The 14658-nt window shown below is 51.1% G+C and overlaps 1 protein-coding gene across 1 annotated transcript; it reads left to right on the top strand.

The window, feature by feature from the left end:
• Positions 1–4788: 4788 nt before the first annotated feature.
• Positions 4789–7821, top strand: Srm (spermidine synthase). Its single transcript, XM_021160349.2, has 7 exons — positions 4789–5066; positions 5324–5444; positions 5762–5854; positions 6510–6663; positions 6989–7218; positions 7304–7426; positions 7508–7821. The coding sequence occupies exons 1-7, from the start codon at positions 4900–4902 to the stop codon at positions 7526–7528; spliced, it is 909 nt and encodes a 302-aa protein (XP_021016008.1). The 5' UTR covers positions 4789–4899; the 3' UTR covers positions 7529–7821.
• The last annotated feature ends 6837 nt before the right edge of the window (positions 7822–14658 follow it).

Genomic DNA, 14658 nt, shown 5'->3' with positions numbered 1-14658 from the left:
TCTCCCAGTCATGTCCTTCACTGTATCCCCCTTACTTAAGCCCAACGAGGAGGCACCATCCGACCAAGCCAGCTCAGTCAGTTAACAGGGTCTCAAGGGAGTGAGGATTGAAAAAGAAAAACAGACAAACATTCTAACACGACTCCAGCCCATACTGAGGCTGGGGCAGCTTTATATCTCGCCAGCTTGCTTTTATATCAGTCTAGGTACATCCAAAAACCATGGTCAGTTCTTAGATCAAAGACAAAGTAATCAAGCCAAGCAGTGAACAAGGAGATCGCACAGGACAGACAGTAAGTAAAGCGGTAAGCAAAGAGATCACACAAGGCAAAGATTCAGCAAAGCAGTAAACAAAGCCCCGTGGTCACTGTTTCTAATACTCATATCTGAGCCGACTTCCTTGTCTGAGCCCAGTGACAAATGTCAAATTCCTAGAAGCGGCACCAAAAGCTCTCAACACTGCTTTAAGAAAAAAGAAAAAAGCCAGGCAGTGGTGGCGCACGCCTTTAATCCCAGCACTTGGGAGGCAGAGGCAGGCAGATTTCTGTGTTCGAGGCCAGCCTGTTCTACAGAGTGAGTTCCAGGACAGCCAGGACTGCACAGAGAAACTCTGTCTCGAAAAACCAAAAAAAGAAAAAGAAAAAAGAAAGAAAAGAAACCATTTCAAAGAAAGGAAGACCAGCCTGATCTACAGAGTTCCAGGGCAGCAAGGGCTACACAGAGAAACCCTGTCTCTAAATAAGTAAACAGAGAAATCAAAAGGCTTGGTTGGGTGGACATTACAGAGGTAAGCAGTTAGCTTTCATTGAGAGTGGCTAAGGGAGCGGAGAACTCAAGAAGTGGCCACTGGGCAGTGCTCAGAAGTGGAAGGGAGGAAGAAGCCAGGTCAGATGGATGTAATCTTAGCCCTCAGGAGGAGGAGGCAGGAAGACCGTGAGTTCTAGGGCAGCCTGGTCTATACAGGGAAACCTCATTCCTTATCCCACCAATTTCCCACGAGTCACGTTTACGTGTGGAAGTGGGAAACAAAGACTGTAAGGTTTTGGTTTGCTTTCTATTACTGTGATAAACACAGTGAGCAAAAGCAAGCTGGGGAGGAAAGGGTTTATTTGGCTTGTACATCCCAATCCCAGTCCATTGCTAAGAGAAGCCAGGGCAGGAACCAAGGGGCAGGAACTGAAGCAGAGGCCATAGAGGAACACACTCACGGGTTTGCTCCCCAACTTGTTCAGCCTCTTTTACCACCTGCCCAGGGGTGGGACCACACACAGAGGGCTGCACTCGCCCTTGGCGGTTAAGGAAATGCTCCACAGGCCAATCTGGTAGAGGTGTGCTCTCATTTGAGGTTCCTGCTTACCAGATAGCTTCAGCCATGTCAACGATAGGGCTAACCATTCTGACAGTAATGTTTTTAATTTTTCCTTTCCCAGAAAAGGCAGGCACGGGGAGGGAGGGACACCTGAGCAGCCCAGAGAACAGCTGTAGCTCAGGCCACTGGGCCTGAGGGTCAGGGTAATCACTTGAGCAGACCTAGGAGGACCCAACTGGAGGATGACAGTAGGTATAAACGCTGGTGTGCTGGAAAGACCTAGTGGCCTGCAGGGGTCTGTGGTCAGGAGAGTGCCGTAAGGACCCTATGCAGCTTGCCAGAAGCATTTTAATGTGCCATATGAAAATTGGCATAATTGCCAGCTATGCTCCCATTCAGCCACAGCTGTTTCCTGACACACGCCTTTAACCTTACCTAGCATTTAGGAGGAAGAAGCTGGCAGGTCTTTTGAGTTCTTTTTTTGTTTGTTTGGTTGTTTGGTTGTTTTTTTTTTTTTTTTTTTTTCGAGACAGGGTTTCTCTGTATAACCCTGGCTGTTCTGGAACTCACTAGGCCTCGAACTCAGAAGTCCCCCTGCCTCTGCCTCCCACTTGCTGGAATTAAAGGTGTGTGCCACAATAGCCCAGCTGAGTTCTTTAAAAAAAAAAAAAATGGCTAAGGCTGGAGAGATGGCTTAGCAGTTAAGAGGGCAGGTTTCTCTTCCAGAGGATCTGGGTTCAATTCCCAGCACCTACATGGCAGCTCACACCGGTCTGTAACTCCTGTTCTAGGGTATGGGAAGCCACATGTGCCGTTGCAACGCATACATAGGCAGTAAAGTTTTTTTTTGCCAAGATGAGGTTTTGAGAATTAACCAAAATTAACCAATCAGATGAGAGACAAGTTAACCAATCAGATGAGAGACAAGTTAACCAATCAGATGAGAGACAAGTTAACCAATCAGATGTAGGCATGCAAATGAGGTGGTAAGCATAACCCAAGCACAACCAATCCGGGTGTGAGACACGCCTCTCCTAGGCCTATATAAGCAGCACCAGTTCTGGGCTTAGGGTCTCTTCGCCTCTTCAATCAAGCTCTCCCAATAAACGTGTGCAGCGTCGTTCTTGCTGGCCAGTAGGGCGCGCGCAAGACTAGGGTATCTGACTACCCTCACACATGCGGGCAAAACACCAGGGCACATTTAAAAAAGGAGAAGACTCTCCAGTGCTGACTGCCTGGCCAGTCCGTACAGTGACAGCCACCATGTGGCAGCCCCATGGCCAGCAGCCACCGTTCACTGACAGGCTCAGCTTGTCACTGTCCCAGCCTTCCTTCTCTTGTGCACATCAGCACTCCTGTTCTGACTTCAGAGACAAATCAGTTTTCTGCCTGGCTTCTGAGTGTCTGTATCACTGTGGTTTTCCATGGACTGGTTAGTGAGACTAAAGGCAAAATCGCAGGCCTGCGTCCAGGTCCCCAGCCGGCTGTCACTTTGGGCCACTGTGCCCTTCCTCCAGGTCCCCAGCTGGCTGGCACTTTGGGCCACTGGGCATTCGGAAAGATTTCTGCTTACATGGTTTCATTTAGTTTTGTTTAAGACAAAACAGTTTGGGGAGTTTGCATTCCTAGTTTTTGGTTCGCTTGTTTTAGTTTTCTGTTTGGATTTGGGGGTTGGTTGGCTTTTTAGTTTTTTGGTTTTGTTGTTTTGTTTTGTTTTGTAGAGAGGGTTTCATTATGTATCGTCCTGAACTCACTATGTAGAACAGGCTGACCTTGAACTTACAGAGATCCAAACATGCCTCTGCCTCATTAAGTGCTAGAATTAAAGGTATGGACCACCATGCCTGGCTTTACTTGCTGTTTTTCCAGTATCTGAATCTTCCTAAATCTGACAGGTGTGATCAATTCAGTCTTCCTAGAGGGCACATTCGGGAACAACTTTGTTCCCTCTCTTACTTCCTAGGGGAGGAATGGAATGGATTCAACTCAGCCCGCCATCAGGGGCTGCCATCTCCAGGAAGCATCCCGAGCCTTCTGGCAAGCTGCGTTCTGGCTCAGGGCTTCTGGCAAATAAACAGCCATCCATAGCCCATAGGCAGAACTGTGCTGGTTGGTAAGTACAGAGGCTGCCCTGTTGATACGAGTCCAGAATGTTGGTATTCTGTTTGGACTCCGCCCCCATAATTACCTGGTAACCTCCAGGTATGCTTCTCCCCACAGTTAGGCCTGGCCCACTATAAAATGGGCTGCTTGTCCCCTCCTCTCTCTTTTATTCCTTCCTCTCTCTGCATCTCGGCATTCCCTCCGCCCCCTCCCCTCTTTCCACGTGGCCATGGCTAGCCTCTTCTTTTCTACTCTCTCCCTCTCTCTGCCTCTACTACCCTCTTAACTCCCCTCTCCATGCCCTAAATAAACTCTGTTCTATACTATACCTTGTAGCTGGTCCCTCAGGGGGAAGGGATGCCTTGGCATGGGCCGGCTGAAGCACCCTCTTCCTCTATCCCTCACCACACCCCCATAAAACACATTCTTATACCTCTTTATCTTTTTATGTACACAACACAGGCTGTGCCCGTCAAGTCCGTAAAACTGGACACGAATCTCTATCTGAGCCATTGTGACCCTGGATGCCCTGATAGCAACTTTGTAGACCTCCCTCCCACCTCCGTTTGCGAGCTTGAAGTCAGCCAAGGCACGGACAGGGCTCCAAGCAACAGCTCATGCCCTTCAGCTGTGCGTTATGACAAGGGGACATGCTCCCACTCCAGGTGGAGGCTGCTGAGGATCAGTCAGAAACAGTCCCTGACACCGTGTCAGGAATAGCTTATTCGTGGTTCGTCTTCCTTCTTTGGCATTCAAACTGTGTATGGAGCAATTAGCATTTAATATTCGGTAATTAGCATGCTTAATGTGATTCTGATAAGTTCCTTGACATTTTCATAAAAACAGCCACGTTCCCTCCCACCCTTCAAGGAGCAAGAAGACCCAGTTTGTAAAAAAAAAAAAAAAAAAAAAGCCGCGCCAGTCTCTTTTGGTTTTGAATATGCATGTGCGGGGCCTCAGCTGGTAAATTTAGAAAGAGTCCCATTCTTATTCTGCAGCCACCCGCTCCTGGTTGACAATCCGCAGCAAAGTAGCCAAATGGCACGACAATCCTCGCAAGTAAATAAAAGTCCCATGTGCGCCCAGACTAGACACGATCTGCTCAAACCCAACGAGGGTCCAAGGATGGGCCCCGGCCCTCGAACCCCTGCGCCGGCGCGGCCCGCCCCGGAACCCTCCCGCCGCCGCCTGGGCCTCTCCCCACGTGGCCCGGCAGCCGGCCGCACTACCCTGCTGCGGCTGACAGACAGCAGGCCCAACCAATCATCGCTAGATGCAGCCCGGGGAGCCAATGAGCTCCTGGTGAAGCTGCGGGCCAGCCCACGCCGCCATTGGAGAGCCGGGGTCCCGCCCCTCCGTAGGCCCCGCCCCCGAGCGGGTTAGGTTGCGGCGCGGGCGGCGGGCAGAGCTGGTCACGTTGTGCTGGGGGCTCCGCGCGCCCTGCAGTCCCGAGCCCGCGACGCGCTCCGCCGGCCCGCCCGCCCACCATGGAGCCTGGCCCTGACGGCCCAGCCACGCCCGGCCCCGCCGCCATCCGTGAGGGCTGGTTCCGAGAGACCTGCAGCCTGTGGCCCGGCCAGGCCCTGTCGCTGCAAGTGGAGCAGCTGCTGCACCACCGGCGATCGCGGTACCAAGACATCCTCGTCTTCCGCAGGTACGGCCCGCCGTGCGCCGGTGCAGCTGTCAGAAGTTCTGCGCTGGGCCCGGCCCTGCGTCCACGTGTCACTGTCGGGACACGTCAGCCGAGGGGACCCCGGGACCCACCCAGCCCCCACACGTGGCCCGCCTGCCACGTGTCACCCCGAATGCCCACCCCTGGACCCCATGGCGGCCACATGCACGCCCAGGGAGGACAGGGACCTATCCTCACTGTGTCCCAGGACCCACGTCCCCGACTGTCTCTGCCCGCAGTAAAACCTACGGCAACGTGCTGGTTCTGGATGGGGTCATCCAGTGTACTGAGAGAGACGAGTTCTCCTACCAGGAGATGATCGCCAACCTGCCGCTCTGCAGCCACCCCAACCCGCGGAAGGTACCGCATTGCCCCCGGGTTCGGCCCTGAGCTCGGGGTCCTAGAAAAGCATGTCTGGCTGACACTAGGTGAGGATGTTTGGGGGCAGATGCTTCCCAGATGACTGTCAGAAAATGCGGGTCAGTCAGGATGAATAGAGCTCCTGGGAGAGCTGGTCTCCTTAGAAACCCTGAGAGGGGAACCCAGGCTGCCAGGAAGGACCCCGAGGCACAGAAGCGTTCAGGAGAGTAGAGAATGACTCAGAGACCTGTAGCTGGGAAGATCAGGTTCTGTGGGAGTGGGCCTGCTCAGTCCTGACTTGTCCTTCCCCGGCCCAGGTGCTGATCATCGGGGGTGGAGATGGGGGCGTCCTACGGGAAGTGGTGAAGCACCCCTCTGTGGAGTCGGTGGTCCAGTGCGAGATTGATGAGGTGGGTGCCGTACAGGAGGCCTGGATTTGAGTCACCAGAGTCAGCTCTGTCCTATCCTGACTCTGCACCCCGAGGCGCAATGTTCTTACCATCCCTGCCCTGTTTCCTCAGTCTGAAAAGGGGGTTCAGTAGGAAAACCAGATCGTTAAGGCCTGGCACACACCGCACCATGGATGTTAACTCTTAGTGCTTTCAGAGCCCAGGCAGAGCCAGAGATCTCAACAACTTATGGCATCTCCCCTTGAGACCCAGCATGGTTTTAGTGAGCACTTACTGTATGCTGAGTGTAGAGCTGGTGTTTGGGTTGGAGAAGACACCACAACACAGCATGACATGATGAAGCCAGACAGGGATAAAAGATATGGAGAACACAGGCTGATAGGAAGTGTGCAGCCACGCATGCTTACAGCCCCAGCACTTGGGTAGAAGCAGGAAGATTGAGAGTTTGAGGCCAGCGTGGGTTATCTGAGACCGTCTCTCAAAAATACAGAAGCTCCACTCAGATGGGACACTTGGTCTGCAGGGAGTTGAGGCCTGAAAACCATGAAGAGCTGAGGTGGTGTAGATCTGGGGGAAAGGGTTTCAAAAGAGAAGACTTGTCCAAAGAAACTCCATCAGGAGTCCCCAGCCCAGCCCTTCCTCTCTTCCTCTTCAGGATGTCATTGAAGTCTCTAAGAAGTTCCTGCCTGGCATGGCCGTTGGCTTCTCCAGCTCAAAGCTGACTCTCCACGTGGGCGATGGCTTTGAGTTCATGAAACAGAACCAAGATGCCTTTGACGTCATCATCACCGACTCCTCAGACCCCATGGGTGAGCTGGGGCACACGCGTCCTGCAACACAGCAGCCCCCAGACTAGATCTGTGTGATGATAGAGGCCTGAGGACGGTGGGGGTCTAGCCTTGGTCCATAGTGACCTCTGCTTCCTCTTTGGCTTCTTCCCTGTGCTTGTTGGCCAGCATCCGGGTGTGCTGTGATGCAGTGGGAGAGGGGCTGAATGCAGGGCCTCCCAGGTGCTAAGGCAGTAGGGGGCCACATCCCACAAACATGGGTCCAGTACCTGCTTTGCCACTGAGCTGCTGTGGGTGACTGTGGCCTGGAGGTCTCAGGCGGGATGGCCATGCTCTACCTGTCTAGGCCCTGCTGAGAGCCTCTTCAAGGAGTCCTATTACCAGCTCATGAAGACAGCACTCAAGGAAGATGGCATCCTGTGCTGCCAGGGTGAGTGCCAGTGGCTGCACCTGGACCTCATCAAGGAGATGAGGCACTTCTGCAAATCTCTCTTCCCTGTGGTGGACTATGCCTACTGTAGCATCCCTACCTATCCCAGCGGCCAGATCGGCTTCATGCTGTGTAGCAAAAACCCGGTGAGCTGGGGGAACTGCCTGCAGGGTGGGGTGAGGGTAGGCACTAAGAGCCCCATCTTGATGCTCTTTGGTTCCTGGTCTCCAGAGCACCAACTTCCGGGAGCCAGTGCAGCAGTTGACACAGGCCCAGGTGGAGCAGATGCAGCTGAAGTACTATAACTCAGACATGCACCGCGCCGCCTTCGTACTGCCTGAGTTCACCCGGAAGGTGAGTGGCCTGCCAGGCTCCCTGCTGGGCCTCATCCTGCACAGCTTACACATCCTCCTGACTGCCTTCATATCCCACCAGGCCCTCAATGACATAAGCTGAATCCAGGTGCCACTGTGACACCACCCGAGACCTCAATCGGATTGGACCAAGGATCTTCCAAGTTGTCTGGGGACCACCAGTCCTGGACCAGACTCCCAGATGACTCTTGCCCACCAACCAAGTGTTACAGGCCCCACGATGCTGCCTGGCCTGGCCTGCCCTGCCCTGCTGGGTGGACTCAGTCTCTGTCTGTCTATCTCTGTGGCGTTCAGCCCCACGCCTATACCAGCTCTGTACAGCACCGCCTATGCCCTGTGACCCAACAAAATACATGTGTATTTATAACAAGCTCAGTCATGACCTCTGACCTTTTCTTTTTTGTTCCTGCCAGTGGTACTGCCGGATGCTGGGTGTTCTGTGGGCTATAGGGAGCCTGCTCTAGGGCCCAGTGCTATGGGGTAAGGGTCCAGGTAGGGCAGCCTGAAGCTATAGCTTTTCAACTGCCCAAGAGTGTTCCTAGCTTATGGATTGAAGCAGGGTGCATCATACTTGCTCAGTGAGGCATTGCTTCTGCTGTGGATATAAACCTGAGTTCAAATCCTTCCAGGCGCTCTCCCAGGTTTCCAAAGCTACCTGCATGGGCCTGGCCTCTCTCCAAGGTGCTGAACCTGACCCTCTACTGCATCACAGCCTCTTGCTGGAACCAAGGCTCTGGTTTCTGGAGAGCAGCCAGTTACAGGTCTTCGTGTCTGCTCTCCCCAGGAATTGCATGTAAGGCTAGCTAGAGCAGGAGTCACAGACCCTTTCCTGCCCTCGCCAAGGGGAATGGAGGGTAAATCATGGGAAAATTGTGGGCTAGCAGGGTCACCAAGGCAGTTGGCCCCCTACTGGAGTGACACTGCAGTCTCCCTCACAAGGAAGCCTGTGAAGTACTCCTGGGGACCCGGGTCTGGCACACACACACAAACTGTGTGCCAGGGAGCTAGTGGTTCTTGCTGTTAATGGCCTCAACCTAACTTCTTAGGTGCCCATCCCCAAAACTCCTAGCTAAATGTCTGCTGTGTTTGGACCTGACACCTCAGTGCAGGAAGGTCAGACACTTGGGGGGGCTCCCAGGAAGAGATCCATGGGACACCATCTTCCAGCCTCCCTGGTACCAGACCAGTGACCCAAGATGGAGCAGGGAGCAGGGGCCAAGAGAACCAATGCAAAAAGCAAGGGCTCTCCCCAGACATGTACAGTACAGTACAGTGTTGCCTGCTTTGGCTGAAGCTGAGCCTTCAGCTGACAGTGGGGGCCCTGGAGTCTGAGCCACCAGATTCTTGGATAGACTGGTTTGTGTGGTTAATAGAGGGTTTTGGTTGGTTTGTATTTCTTTTTTTTTTTTTTTTTTTTTTTTTTTTGGTTTTTGGAGACAGGGTTTCTCTGTATAGCCCTGGCTGTCCTGGAACTCACTTTGTAGACCAGGCTGGCCTCGAACTCAGAAATCCGCCTGCCTCCGCCTCCCAAGTGCTGGGATTAAAGGCGTGCGCCACCACGCCCGGCTGGTTTGTATTTCAAGATAGGCTTTCTCCGTGTAGCCCTGGCTATACCAGAACTCACCCTGTAGACCAGGCTGGCCCTGAACTCTAAATGGCTGACATTAAGTATGTCACCAAGAGCTGGAAATCTTACTTAGAGTTTTAAATTTCTCAGATTAACCAGACCCTGGCTTAAGGATCCCCGTAGTTCCCTGTGCTGCTCAGGAGAAGCAGTGAATGGTAGGTTCATGTCTGGGAAGCTGTCTCTTCTGCTAACATGACTATTTGGCCCTTACTTACAAAGCTCCACAAACCTTGGAATTTCTTGATGGGAGTGACTCATGTCATTCATAATGGGTTCCTACAATGACAGTTTGCATAATGAGGAGGTTTGATTGGAGCCCATGGAAAGCCTACACTCGGATCACCGGGCAATTAGTGCAAGCCAGGCAATTAAGCAAGAGAGCAGGTTGTGTGAGAGAGTGACCGAGGTTGTGTGTTTACCCATTATTACCCTCTGCCCTTGGCAATGTTCTCTGGTCATCCCAGTGTGTATCTTTGGGTTGTGTGAATGGGACAAGGGTTCGAGAGGAACCTTGATTGAAAAGTTAGTCACAAACAAGGAAGACAAGTCACTGCTAGCGATTGCGACCCCAGGTGAGGCTAGTCTTGGGATGTTTGACTGTCACCTGGGTCTGGTGCCCATGCCCCAGTTCACAGAGCCATCAGTGTGCCATCTGTTTGGGTGTTCTTATTGTCTAAACAAATCCACCTCACTACTTGTGGGCTTGGCTTTGTCTGCCATCAGTGATTGATTCTCTGTGAGGGTTTAGGGCTGCAGAGGCCTCTCAGTCATAGAACACTTACCTGGCATGTGCAAGACACTGCCTTCCAGCCCAGCACTGTAAAAATAAAAGTTTAACTCCCTCCTCTCCTACCTGCCCACCTTGGTGAATGGGCTTTTTTTTTTTTTTTTTTTTTTTTTTTGGTTTTTGGAGACAGGGTTTTTCTGTGTAGCCCTGGCTGTCCTGGAACTCACTTTGTAGACCAGGCTGGCCTCCAACTCAGAAATCCGCCTGCCTCTGCCTCCCAAGTGCTGGGATTAAAGGCATGCACCACCACTGCCCGGCTCATTTTCTTTTCTTTTTCTTTTTTCCAAGATGGGGTTTCTCCATTTAGCCCTGGCTGTCCTAGAACTTATTCTATAGACCAGGCTGGCCTCAGACTCTAGGGATTCACCTGCCTCTGTCTCCCAAGCGCTGGGATAAAGGTGTGCCACCACCGCCTGGCATAAGGACTTATTTTGTGTGTCTGCCAGAATATGCATGCCCAGAGGGGCCAAAAGAGGAGCTGGGATTTCAGTGCTGGGACTCAAACTCAGGTCCTTTGGAAGAACACTGTGTACTCATAACCACTGAGCCAGCACCCCATCTCCTTTTCTATGCTTGTGAGAGAAGTGTTGCATGACAAAACTTCCTGCAGAGACAACACACGCAATCCAAAGTATAGATACCACCAAAGGCCAATTTGGTGAACCAACTAGTTTTCCTGGGGCAAAACTGACACAAAGACGGCTGCATCACTAAAGCCCACCACAGTACAGCTCACAAAGTTAGGAACCTGGCACACTGCACAGCCTGAGGCAGCTCAGCAGGTCCAGATACCTCAGTTGGTGGAAACCTGACCCAGGTGCTTGGCTGGTTTCTGCTTCTCTCCAGCCAGTGATCTGCTCTCCAAGTCTTTGCAGCTGGTTGGCCTTCCATCTGAGGGGACTCTCATCTTTGTTGTTGTTGTTGTTGTTGTTTGTTTTTCGAGACTGCATTTTTCTGTATCACCCTGGCTGTCCTGGAACTCACTTTGTAGACCAGGCTGGCCTTGAACTCAGAAATCTGTTGGGGACTCTCATCTTTAATTGTTTACTCTGACAGCGCCATAATGAATCTTGTTTGTTTCAGGGACTTCCTGAAGCTATTTTATGTAGTTTACCTTTCCTGCTTAAGGAGCTTCCCTCCTGGATAGAATATTTTAATCTCAGGGAAAACTTAAAAAACAGACTGAATCTATTAAAATCAAAGGAAAAATAGAAGAGGAGGAAAAATAGGAGGCTCATGGCATTCACCTGTAATCCCAGCACTCAGGAGCCTAAGTTAGGAAAACTGAGTTCAAAGGCAGCCTGGCCTATGTGGGAAAACCAACGGGGTTCTGGACAGACGGCTCAGTGGTTAGGAGCACTGGGAACTCTTGCAAAGGATCTAGGCTTAGTTCACAGCACCTACATGGTGGCTCAGCACCATCTGTAGCTCCAGTTCCAGAGGATCTGATAACCTCTTCTGAGCTCCACAGGCACCAGGCATGCACACGACACACACACATAGATTCAGGCAAACGCTAAAAAGACATGTTTAAAAAGGTTCGGCAAGATGGCTCAGTGGTTAGCCGTGCTTGTCACTAAACATGACCAACTGAGTTCAATCCTGAGACCTGTGTGGCAGAAAGAGAGAACCAATTCTGGCAAGCTGTCTTCTGACTTTCATGCCCGTGCACAAATGCACAATAAATAATAAAAGCAAAGGTGGTTTAAATGACTTGGTGGAACCAGGGAGTGGAGGTGCACGGATTGGGATTGAATCCAGTACTCTGGAGGCGGAAGCAGGTGGATCTCAAGTCTACAAAGTGAGTTCCGGGACAGCCAGGGCTACACAGAGAAACCCTGTCAGAGGTGTGTGTGTGTGTGTGTGTGTGTGTGTGTGTGTGTGGAGAGAGAGAGAGAAAGAGAGAGAGAGAGAGAGAGAGAGAGAGAGAGAGAGAAGAAGGAGGAGGAGGAGGAGGAAGAGGAGGAGGAGGAGGAGGAGGAGAAGAAGAAGAAGAAGAAGAAGAAGAAGAAGAAGAAGAAGAAGAAGAAGAAGAAGAAGAAGAAGAAGAAGAAGAAGAAGAAGAAGAAGAAGAAGAAGAAGAAGAAGAAGAAGAAAGGGAGAGGAAAGAAAAAGAAATAGGAAGAAAAGAAAAGAAAGGGGGGGAGGAAGGAAGGATCAGGAGGAAGAGGAAAGGGAGGGGCACATTCTGTCATACCTCATGGGAAAATGAAAAGGCCACTTACAGCCCAGCGTGGTGGCTCACGCCTTTAATCCCAGCACTCGGGAGGCAGAGGCAGGCAGATTTCCGAGTTCAAGGCCAGCCTGGTCTACAGAGTGAGTGCCAGGACAGCCAGGGCTACCCAGAGAAACCCTGTCTCGAAAAAAAAAAAAAAAAAAAGAAAAGGCCACTTACAGAATGGTGGGCGTGGCTCTACAGTTGAATATATGCATGAGGTGGTCCAGGTTCATTCCCAGCACAGAAAACAGAAACTTGTAAGGTTTTATTTATGTGTATAAACGTTTGCCTGGGTTGGGGATGGGCCTAGTGCTGGTTTTTTTTTTTTTTTCCTAGATGTATTTATTTCATTTACATGAGCACACTGTTGCTCTCTTCAGACACATCAGAAGAGGGCATCGGATCCCATTACAGATGGCTGTGAGCCACCATGTGGATGCTGGGAATTGAACTCAGGACCTCTGGAAGAGCAGTCAGTGCTCCTAACCGCTGAGCCATCCCTCCAACCCCTTGGTACTGTTCTTGTGAACCAATCATCTAATGAATAAAGGAGTCAATCACTGGGCAAGTAGGTGGGACTTCTGGGTTGAAGGGAGGAAAAGAGGTAGCGGGAGCCAGGTAGGTCCTTTTTGGAATGGGGCCAGCATAGGGCTAAGAGGTAGTGAAAGAACCTAGTGGGGCCGGGTGTGGTGGCACACACCTTTAATCCCAGCACTCGGGAGGCAGAGGCAGGCGGATTTCTGAGTTCGAGGCCAGCCTGGTCTACAAAGTGAGTTCCAGGACAGCCAGGGCTACACAGAGAAACCCTGACTCGAAAAATCAAAAAAAAAAAAAGAACCTAGTGGGGAAACCCCCACTCAATTCCCCCGATTCGATGTGCACCCAAAGAATCACAAGAGACTGTCTTGATGCAAACACACGAAGTAGTTTAATGACAGAGCTCCAGACCTACACATATCTCACACAGGAGATAACGGATGTCGGCCACGTGGCTCGAAAGCTAGGGGATTTTATAGAAAAGGGTCTGGGGCTGGGGGAGGAATTGGCGTGGTTTCACATGATTGGTTCATTTAAACATCAGCAGACTGTACATGCAGATCAAGGTCACAGCAGAGCATCTGGTTAACATTTAACCCATGTCAGAAGGGCAGGAGGTAGGGAGGCGCAGGCCAGTCCGGACATTCTTGTATGTCTTTCCTACCTTTATGGCTAGTTGGTTCCTGGGATGACTTTACAGCCTTTGTTCTTTGCTCTAGGCCCAAAAAACTCTCTTAACTTGCAAGCCGCATGAGTCATGGACCTTGAATTTTAATTTTCTTTCAGTAGCTGCTAGAGTTTCCTGGTATCATGGCAGATCCGCAAGGATTTGCCACCAGAGGAGTCAGATTTTACTAAGGTTTACAAGATTAGGTTTAAGTTGTTGCACCCAGGGATTGAGTTACCATTGTTTCTGAACTGAGTTTGTGTTGTGTTTTCCTTCGTGCAGCTCCACTGGGTTTAAGAAAGAAAGGTATGGCGGCAAAGTGTGGGTTTGCCAGATGTGCACCACAAAGGCCGAGGGTAGGGGGGTGGATTTGAAACACGGGGTGGCGTGGTAGCAACTGCCATCTCCACGAGATGTATGTAATGGAATGTATGTAATGGAATCCGATCTGGTGTGTCTGAAGACAGTGACAGTGTACTCACATTAAATAAATAAATAAATAAATAAATAAATAAATAAATAAACAAACAAAACAAAACAAAACAAAACCAGTCTGGCCATTGCCTGCCAGTACATGACAGACCAAACCAAGCTGCAGGAGCAGAGGCACAACCACTGGAGCCTGCTGGTTCTACATTCGTTGTTTCTAATTTCCTGAAACACGTCTGTATACTTATCTGTGCACCATGCGTTCAAAGAGACCAGAAGAGGGTGTCAGATCCCCTGAACTGGAGTTAGTTTGTTAGTGGCTATGTGGATGCTGGGGCTGGAACCTGGGTCCTCTGCAAGGGGCAGCCAGTGCTCTTGGCTGCTGCACTTTCATTTTTTTCCTTTCACACTTTCATTCACATGTATAATGTGCTTGACCACAGCTACCAGGTGTCCTCTTGTCTGTCCTTCCTCTCAACAGGCTCCTTAGACTTTCCAGTCTCGTGGGGGCGTGTGTGTGTCCATCTGTCCATCCTTCTGTCTGTCCCAGTCTCACTGCACTTAATTAATGTTGTTTATACGAGCATGTGTGAAGAGTTATTTACTTGAGCAAGGACAACTATTGTGACTGTCCTGTTTTGTGGCATTTAGCTGTGAAAGGGCCATCCCAGCTAGGGTTGTTGACTGTTTACCCCCCTCCCCCAATGCAGGGGTGGGGAGGGTCACAAGACCCTCACCTGATCCAACTGATCCCTAAGTGTAGGTTGCCTTGGGGAGGGGCTAGAGTATACAGGCCGCGGAAGACCAGGGAAGAGAGCTGTCATCTCTGCTGGGTAAAGGCTTTCCACACACAGCCTCTTGAGGTAAAGCACCCACACCCTTGCCAGCAACCTTCAACTATGAACCTAAGAGGTCGTTAGTTCCCCAAGTGAACTTGAGTGGAACCT

This window comes from Mus caroli, unplaced genomic scaffold (assembly GCF_978045245.1).
Source record: "Mus caroli unplaced genomic scaffold, Mus_caroli_1 scaffold_6, whole genome shotgun sequence".
Taxonomy (NCBI): domain Eukaryota; kingdom Metazoa; phylum Chordata; class Mammalia; order Rodentia; family Muridae; genus Mus; species Mus caroli.
Note: the sequence above shows the minus strand (reverse complement) of the source record. Positions and strands in the feature narration are given on the sequence as shown.